Genomic DNA, 10344 nt, shown 5'->3' with positions numbered 1-10344 from the left:
GTGTGCAAGTTCTGTGTGCACACGCTCTCTGTGCATGTGCTTTGTGTGCATATGCTCCATGTGTGCATGCTATGTGTGCGCATGCTCTGTCTGTACATGCTCTATGTGTGCGCACGCTCTGTGTGTACATGCTCTATGTGTGCATGCTCTGTGTGCACACGCTCTGTGTGTGCAAGTTCTGTGTGCACACGCTCTGTCTGTACATGCTCTATGTGTGCATGCTCTGTGTCACTCAAACAGTGGACGTTAATGTGATCTTGTTTGTAATTACTCCAAGAAGTTGTTGTATAAGTTTGTCTCATTACTGAAACATAAATTTAAAGAAATAGAAAACACCTTCTGATTATTTCAGCTTTTATTCTATGACTGAAGCCCCAACTGACAAGACGGAGTATAGTAGATGTCTCCCTCTGCTGTATTTATGAGTTTCACTTTTAACTTCTATCTTTTGATCTGAGAAAAATAATAAAGCACTGTTTCCTCGGTCCCTCTCTTCTGACCCCTCATTCCAGAGAATCCCTGTCACCTTTGGACCTGTCATCTAAGTGCCGGAACTGGTCCTTCAGAAGCCTGGCCCTTTGTACTTCCTTGCTCCAGTTCTTCTATGAAAAGCTGTGCCTAAAACTTACGCCCAGCACTGTGACGGCCAAGTCCTAGGAGATATCACTAGAAGCAGTGTGAGGTAGACTCAATTTTAAAAGGAACATTTCTAATACAGATCAACATACCATATGCGTGTGTACCAATACCCCACAATGAGTATCTAAAACATATATTACTAAAGGTTTTTAAAGAAATAAAGTTTGAGAAATGCATGCACACAAAAATGAATTAAAACAATGGCAGTGTTTTTATTGTCTATGTCCATAAGATTTTTCATGGAATGCTTCATTTTGTTGATATGCAGTATTCAGTTCAGTAATTTTGTTGAACTTACCAGCCCACCAACTGTCTACAGAAATGCAGAGATGGTTAGATTCGTAGCCACAGTTTGTCTTTCTGGTGGGGTCAACTAATCTACCTAGAGATCAGAAATACACAGTTGTTATTATTACATACATTGCAAATGAGTTATGGTCTCACAAAGCTGGGTAATGTTATGTATAAATGCAAACATGCATTTATTAATTACATTGTTAATTTAGATTCCCATCATACTTTTCTACTTTTTGTTTCATATCTCTCAATCATTTCATTTTCCTGAACTACAGCACAGTTCTGATTCTTAAATTAAAGGCCTTAGATTTTTTGCTTTTCTAAGCTTAAATTCTTTTTCTCCCTTCCATACAGACTATCAAAAATTATGGAAGTAAAAGAAGGGGCCAAGAGTCAAACAAGCCATTGCTCCATTATTCACTGGTTTAGCCTTTCAAATATGTTCCCTGCACATATCTTTGTTTCCTTATCTATAAAATCAGGATAGTAACTGTATAGGTATATCATAAGTTTTGAAGAAGGCAATAAATCATCAAAAATGTTTCACCTGATAAATATGTATCATGTAACCATTGGAAAACAATCTTTGCTTTGATAAATTAAATGGCTCTTTTTCTTCTCTCTCTCAGTCATTTTCTGCTAATCTTGGTTATTCATAAGGGGTAGGCATCAGGCATCACCCTTTCTGAGGGGATTACTTCTGTAACTTTTCTGTAACTGAAGTAAAATTTCTCTTTGAGTTGTACATGTTTTGTCCAACAATATATTTTCTGTCCACACACTGTACTGAAAGGTCTCTTACCTCCAAAAGAAAGCAATAACTTGCAGAGAAAGAACTACATGAACAAGGTGCTGCTGATTTATGATTGTATGGCCATTGTCAAGTAATCACTATTGTGTCTCCAAGAAATTCTAAGTAATTTGGTATAATCTTCTGTTTTTACTTTATATCCACTAGGTAATTCTATTTATCCGTGTGATAAAGAAGAAGTCCACTTTCACACTTAGTGAGGCTTCAATAAGTACTCGTAAAATGATCACTAGGTTAGATCTGATATCTTTCTGTGGTTGGTCCCTGTGCTTTAAGGGTCACTAACGTCTCCAGTAGAAACAGACAACTCCAGAAGGAAGGACTTGTCAAAAAGGGAAAGAAAAAATAGAAAAAATAATAATCATAATGAGGAAAGGGGAAAATCAGTGTTAAAAATGCCTAAAATATAGAGTCCAATATGCAGACACTAATCTGAAAGATCATTAGAATGAAGACAGGGCTCTTTCTTACCTGAGCTATACTGCCAGCCGTGCTGAAGTGGAAGTCCCCATAAGATGTTTTGTTCATTTTCTGGAGCAAATTTTTCAAAATAGGTGGCTGTCTGGTTCAGTAGGATTTTATACAGCCCCATTCTGTCAGTGAACACCCAGGGGTCGATAACGTATTTCCCATTCTCGACCTTGTAGTTAAAGAACTGCCCAGGACTCTCATTCCACAGAGGAGGATACAGATCTGAGAGATTGGAAGCTCCTGCTAAAGCAGCAGAAACGCAGCCAGCCAGTACACAGGCCCAGGAGGGAAGGAAAGCCATGGTGCCAAGGCTGGGGTTGAGATTGTGGCAGGGCTTTTATCAGGGAGCAGAGGAGGAAGTCACAGGGCTGTCCTATGTTATACCTTATCACCGCTTTGCTTTTTTTTTTTTTTGCTCTACTAGGACTTATAATATTGTCCAAAGGTGTAAAACATGCATGTGATTCCATTAAACTACAAATTTATACTGCAAGAAAGAACTTTGAAATATTTCCAAATAGCACAATCAAATATGCAAACCCTGTTTGTCAGAGGAACAAGGTAACTAATTCCCAAGAACCATTTTTTCCCCAGTAAAACAATCTTAGAATTATAGCCAAGGACATAGTTTCACCAAATTAAGGCTATGCTTGCAGTGTCTGTTGCAGGGGTAGCGTGTAAGTGAGTGTTGACCATTGGGAAACCACAGCCAGGATGTCCACAGTACACGGCACTTGTTATCAACAGTCCCTCTACAGTACAATGCTGCAGTTGAGGTTCTTAGACCTGGCCAGCTGAGATTTGGTGCCTGCTGGTCAACCTTTCCCAACAACTCCGTCCCTAGTAGAGTCTCCTATAGATCACTCTTGATCAGTCCATTCCTGTAAGATGCCACATGAGTGAGTTCATGCAGAGCGAGCTTTTCTGATCCCTCCTCAGTATGCTTGGAGTAATGCTTCTCCAGGTCCATGCTGTCCTCAAGCATGACAAGGCTTTGAGGTGTTTATGGCAGTGTGTGAAGTGCATTCTACATGCCTGCCACTTTCTTCTCATCTTTTGCTCTTGTTGGGCACATAGCTTGTTTTTCTTTATTTAACTATTATTCATAGTGCTGTAATAAGCAGGGAAGTACAAAACATTCCTCTGGATAGATACCCAGAGCAGTAGTACTACTTTTAATTTTCTGAGGAATATAGCTTCCATACTAGTGAAACTAATGGTTTGGCTAATTTTCCTTCCCGCCAATAGTGTGTGTATTTTTCTTGCCATCTTTGCCAGTTATCTTTTGTCGCTTTGATAACAGATAGTCTTATTTAGATGAGGTACCCTCTCATTGTGCTTTTGATTTGCATTTCTAGATGATTAACAATGTTGAGCATTTTTCATGTATCTGGGGGCCATTTGTGTAACTTCTTTAGAGAATCATGTACTCTTATATTTTGCCCATTTATAATTGGGCTGTTTGTTGTGTTTTGCTTTTATTTGATTTTTGACAGGGATGATTTGTTAATTTTGTGGCGCCTCTTATATATTCTGGATGATAATTCCACAGCTGATGCATAGTTTCCAAATATTGTCTCCCATCCGGTGGATTTTTTTTTCTCACTCTAATAATGGTTTCCTTGGTGTGCAGCAAACATTTTAGTTTTGTTTAAGCCTCATCTGCTTCTTTGAGTTCTTATTCCTTGTGTTTGGGGGTTCTTCTCCAAACTCCCTATCGCCTCACAATGTGAAGCATGTTCTCGGTTTATTCCTGCACTAGTTTTATAAGAGGGGCTTAAAGCTGCTTTTTACTAATGGAAAAGACTCTTTACTTTGTTTTACAGATGTCCAATGGGTGGTTATAAAAAGCGTAACAGTTTGGCATCTCTGCCATCATATTTCATCCTTCTACTTTTGCTACCTTTAACTTTGGGGTCAAATGACTCTGAACATGTTAGTCATTTAAGGAATGTTGGCATTTGCACTAAATGTACATGCTGTCTGTCCTCCCCTTTTAAACATGAAGACACCGAGAGTAACTGAGATATTTTCAAGATTCACTGACACATCAAGACATATTTTCAGCCTGCACTTTTTCTTTGACAACACTCTATTTCAGACTACTAAAAAGGCACCCATGAGCTTCTAGTCCTTGTCATAAACCTGAAGGATGCCCCCCCCCAATCACAGCCATAGCTCCATCTTCCTTTTATGGCTTGTTCTTTACCGGGTCATTCTCTTCTACAGTTTGCTGGGATTCCAAGAATAACATATCTGACTGAAAACCATCTTAAGAAGAGTCAAAATTGCCCCCCCCCCCCGCAGAAGCAACGATCTCAGTGCCAGCGCATCTCTATCACCAGTCCTGAGATGATGACCAACTAGACAACAGCCTGAGCGACATTCCAGCATGAAAGCGCTGTTTCTGGCCTGCATTCATTTCATATTTGACCCCAAGAATACTGCAAATGTGAGGAAGATGGAATCTTAATGTGCCTACCTAAGGGTAAACACATTCCTCCCTCGCGTACTATTTGTCCCTTCAACTAGAATTGGGACGGGTGCTGGGGCCTTGTCTTTGGGACCTCAGAGCCAATTTTGGTCCATCTCTGATAATGATATCACTGTTTCTTGTCTTATATTTAAGTATTTAATCCATTATAGGTTGATTTTTTGTGAGTAGAGTCCAGTTTTATTCTTCTACATGTAGATGTCCAGTTTTCTCAACAATTTTTATTAAACAGATTGTTCTTTATCTAATTCATGGTTTTATACCTTAATCAAAAATAAGTATAGCATCCTGTAACTCAGTGGTGTCCCAAATTTTCTGATCAAGGAGATTATGGGGCCACAGAGGAAGGTGATCAACTATGTACAGTGTGCCTAAGGAGAGTCACCTAGAGGGAAAAATTCTCTCAGGCTTTCACAGAGAGCAAAATGGTTAAGCAATGGCCGTGACTCATACAGATGGCTGACACTGACAAAAGGCCACAAGGTGCTGCACATGGTTCCAAGGTAAATCCTGAGGGGATTTGACTGACCTTGCCAGATGACAGAAGTTACATTTTTAGTTATATAGGTCTTGCTTTAACTTAGTCTTAAACATCAGCAGAAAAGTGTAATCATGAGGCATAAAAGTAAACTATATTAATATGATGAGCTGTGAAAGGCTCTCATCAAAAACTTCAGGTGATTGCCAGTTGTGCTGATAACTCACTGCTATTATGGACTATTGGTGTACATTGGGTTATTTTGCTGAATTCCAGTGCCTACAATCTCTGGTCTGGCATCAAGTATGAAAAATTCCTTTAAATGCTTCTCCAAATATAGCTTCTCTAACAACAATGGAACATCCATCTCTGACAAAACGAAACAAAAAAGGGGGATATAAATAAAGGACTGTTATTTTATTTTATTTTATTTTATTTTATTTTATTTTATTTTATTTTATTTTTGGTCTGTGTGTGTGTGTGTGTGTGTGTGCGTGTGAAAAAATATATATGTATGTACAAGACAGGATAGGTATACAGCTACTTTTTCTTAGTTCATTTAGAGGAAAGGTTTGTACTAATATAGTTTCGATAAGATGTCATGTCTACATCTTGTCCTCTGAATAGCTACTGTGAAGATAACAATATACAATGTATTAATTATTTCAACTGTCTTATTAACCTATTTTGAAATAGCTTCATTGTTATTTTTTATCTTTTTTCTCATTAAAGTGAAAAAGTAGATAATATAGCAACCATTGTTAATTAGCTATCTATTTTGAAAATCTATAACATGTGCATTGTTGTATGTTACCCTGTTTCTGTCATTTTTCTATTTGTTTTTGCTTCTGTTTTCACTCTTCAAATTGAAATAAAAATAAGTAAGGCATAGATATATGGAACTTTTTAGCACTAAACTGTATTTCATTTTTCTCTATGTGTTTTCCTATCAAGGCCATGCTATTGTGATTACTACAGTTTTCTAGTATACTTTGGTATCAGATAGTGTAATGCCACTAGAGTGTTTCTGGACTTTGTTTGTTTTGTTCTTGCCTCAAGACTGTTTCATATATTCAGTCTTCTGTACTTACATGTGAATTTTAGGAAGCTTTTCTAGTGCTGAGGTAGGATAAAAGAAATTATGGTAGAAAAGAGACATGGAAAACTCATAATCTTAGAACAGTACTTTCAAGCAAACCATGACTTCTGGACAGGAATAAGGTTACCCAAGGTGAGTCATACCTGTACCCTTGTATTTACTTCTAGACTTATTTGTACTCTGAGTGTGATTTATGCTCTGAAGGCTGGTTTGCCTTTGTCTTTCATATCAAATCTTCTTCAGGATACTGTAAGTCTGCAGATTAACTTCATTGCCAAGGTAAGAGTACACAACCTAACATTAAGGTGAAGAAACAAATTCCAAGGGCTCAAATAGTATTTTTAGGCAAAATGTCTTAGATCTCTTAAAAAATGCTTTCAGGAACACATTCACATTCCCAAACACAGATGACCTCTCTCCTGAGCCTACACTGTGTTTTCTGTAAGCACAAACTTCTTTAATGCTGCATGATGAAATCTATACCACTCACTAATGCTTCCTGAAATTCTTCTTCTGTGTCAAGAATTGAGCACAAGATTTCCCAGATCTTCCCTGGAAGAATTCCTTGAATCCTATCCACTGGAAGCTCTTAACAGAATTCATAGAAGTAAAACAGCTGAGGGACCGGGGACATAGCTGAAGTGCCCAATGGTTTAAGTACCTGCCTGGAAGCGCAAGACACTGAGTTTGATCCCTGGTATGGCAAAGAAAAAGGGAGTCTGACTTTAGAAGAAGAGGAGTAAAACAGCTGAGATGAAAGTTTACCTCAAAAAATAATGATTAAGGCAACATAAAATTAAAATAGTGATGAATAATAATGATAAAAGATAATAGTGATAAAACTTTCTGTAACAGATGTTGCAGATATTGAAACTTTTTATAAATTCTCAAAAATAGAGTAATATACTGCAGTCATTGATCTCATTGTGTGACCATACAGAGAAAGACAAAGGTCACTGGATGATAAAGAAATATTTTGTACAAAGCCTAAACACAGATGAGAATTTAATTAGGAACTATAATGGGACTAGACACAAACATTGCCTATATATCAACAGGTGGGATAGTTATTGAAATTAACACACACAATGTAAAAAGTGATTCTATTCTTCAGAAAAACATTCTGAGGGCCAGGGAGATGGCTTAGTGGAATAAGCACTTCCCTGGCAAGCCCAAGGGCCTGAGTTCAATCCCTGGTTCTGCCAAAAAAAAAGAAAGAAAAAAGAAAAACATATTCATTCAAGATACTAAAATATTATAAATATCAACAGTATAATCTGGATCTTCTACATCAAATATTATTAATAGATCAGGAAAGAAATTATAAAAGTAACAACTCTCAAGTAAATGTCAAACTTATGGCACAGGCTTTTAATTATATAAACCAATATTTATTCATCTTCCTTCAAAAGAGCAGCTTAAGCAAACAGCCTTCCTGGAATAAAGATTATACTGGCTGGCCTCATGGCTAGATGGAGTTTTGCAATGAGCTCTGGCCAAAGTGTAAGACGGCACCTTTTAAGAAACTTCCTTTGAAAACAACTTTTTTTTTTTTTTTTTTTTTTTTTTGGCAGAACCAGGGATTGAACTCAGGCCCTTGCACTTGCCGGGGAAGTGCTTATTCCACTGAGCCATCTCCCCAGCCCCTGAAAACAACCTTACTTTTGCTTCTTTCTCTGCTGGCCAGAACACAAGTGTGCCCGCATGTTGGTGCTGTCAGAAAGGCTCATGGGAAAGAAGGAAAGGATGAGGCTTTGTAAGAGAGGACCCTGAGTCAGTGATATTTGTGGGATTCTAGATCTTCCTCCTGTTGGGCTTTCTATGTAAGAGAAAAGACTTTGACCTAAGAAAGTAATTTTTTCTGCAAGATTTGCTACTATTAGGAGAATCTGATTGAACAGATATTTTGATTACACTTTTTAGCATTAAATCTGTCTCATTTTCCATACCTGTATTGCACAAATGTGTTACATACTCCTAAATTCACTATAATAAGATCTCATGTTATGTGAAGGTTGTGACATTGATTAGAAAATTTATATGTGACATTGCATACAAAATATATATTTAAAACTCATAAATAATTACTGCAACTTCAAAAGATTATTATGAAATCAATGCTAATATTCTGATTTACATAAAAGAAAAGTTTACCACTGTTCAGGGGCTGACTCCACAGGATAAAGTTGATGAATGCTGATGTTGTTTTAGTTTTACCTGATGCTAAGGTCTGGGTTCCGACAGGCTGTGCTTTGTTGTGCCACAAAACAATGACACCAATAACACTGGGAGGAAATTTGAACTCATTTAATATGAGAAATTGTACTATTTATTTATTCATTTTCTTGTGGTACTAGGGATTAAACTCAAGACTCTGTGCTTGCGCGGCAAGTGCTTATTCTACTGAGCAATATCCCCAGGCCCAGAAATTGTGCTTTTTACATCCAGCATTTTATTTGCCTCAAGCCATTTAATTCATTTCCTTAGAATATTGATTGAAAATATGTAAATTCAGATGGCTGTAATGTCACAGAAATGGCCAGGAAATTGCAACTGCAAGGTGTGAAATTTTATCTTAATCTTCATTTTAGAAGTATGAGTTTGAGGGATCCCACAGTTGTTTCTTTACAGTAAGGAAACAATTTTTTCCTCTTACACAGAGTAATTAGCAAATTTAAGGAGAATATATAGTTAAAATTTTCTTAAAATCAAACAACCTTGTTGAGAAGTTTCATACACTTCCAATTTAAGTATATTCTTTCAATCATAAATGATTTAATCATATTTCTAAATGGCTTCAATGTTTTTCCTCTCCATTTCTTTCTCACCCTCAGTAAACATAGAAAAGTTTAGATTCTTTCTTATGTAAAACACACCTCATAGTCATATCAAGAGTGATAGTGCACAAAATCTTTTCTTTTACTGCAAATGAAAAGAATAATATATAGTTTGATTGAAATAAATATATGGATATACTTGAAAAATTATAAAATATATTCATCAAATAATGCAACATATGTTCAAAAACAATGACAAATGATAAATTCTATGCCCTGGGGAAAACATTAACTTTTTATAAGGTCTATAGTTATACTCTCTTATCCCAAAAAGATAGGTCTAGCATACAAAAACTTAGCAAACAAGTAGCAGAACTGAACCAGAACTTGGAATAAATGGACTTAGTGGACATATAGAGTGTTCCACCAAACCACAGCTGAATATACATTTTTCACAGATGCACATGGGACATTTTCTAAAATAGACCACATACTAGTTCAATGGTCATGCTTAAGTATATGCAAGAAAACAGAAATTATCCCATGCATATTATCTTACCACAGTGCAATGAAACTAGAAATAAATGATAAAAGAAACCACAAAAACTCCATAAATATATGGAAATTAAACAACACCCTCCCCAGCAGCCAATGTGTTACAGATGAACTCGAACAAGAAATTCAACAATATCTACAATTCAGTGAAAATTCAAGCACAATTTATCCAGATTTATGGGATGTGAAGAAAGCAGTTCTCAGAGGGAAATTCATAGCTGTGAACTCACACATTAGGAAAACAAAACAGGAACAAGTAAATACCCTAATGCTGCATCTCAAACATCTAGAAATGGAAGAGCAAACCAAACCCAAAGCCCAAAGATGGGAGGAAATTATAAAGATTAGAGCAGAAGTCAATGCAATTGAGATGAAGAAAACAATACAAAGAATTAATGAATCAAAAAGCTGCCTCTTTGAAAGAACAAATAAAATTGATAAGCCCCTAACTAACCTCATTCCAAAGAGGAAAGAAAAAACTCAACCCAAGCAATAAGGAATGACAAGCGTGCAATATAACCAGAATTCAATTTAAGGTTCCTTAATAACACATCTTGTACTGTACCATGTACACTTTTTGAGCATTTATGTGTAGTAGAGAACCATCATACCTTACTGATTTGATTTGAAACTGTATCATTGCTATTTGTTTATCAATAAAAGTATGGCAAAAAATAAATAAATAAAATAAAAAGAAATGCAAAAAAAAAAAAATGAATACTA

General features: G+C 36.4%; 1 protein-coding gene across 1 annotated transcript in view; it reads right to left on the bottom strand.

The window, feature by feature from the left end:
• The window catches only part of CUNH6orf58 (chromosome unknown C6orf58 homolog), a 12135-nt gene extending 9616 nt beyond the window's left edge, over positions 1-2519 (bottom strand). The window contains exons 1-2 of the mRNA XM_004630306.1: positions 2219-2519; positions 938-1021 (exon numbers count right to left, since the gene is read on the bottom strand). Coding sequence (XP_004630363.1) covers positions 938-1021; positions 2219-2519 — 385 coding nt within the window. The remainder of the gene's footprint in view (positions 1-937; positions 1022-2218) is intronic.
• Positions 2520-10344: the final 7825 nt, after the last annotated feature.

Source organism: Octodon degus, unplaced genomic scaffold (assembly GCF_000260255.1).
Source record: "Octodon degus isolate 3935 unplaced genomic scaffold, OctDeg1.0 scaffold00034, whole genome shotgun sequence".
NCBI lineage: Eukaryota > Metazoa > Chordata > Mammalia > Rodentia > Octodontidae > Octodon > Octodon degus.
Note: the sequence above shows the minus strand (reverse complement) of the source record. Positions and strands in the feature narration are given on the sequence as shown.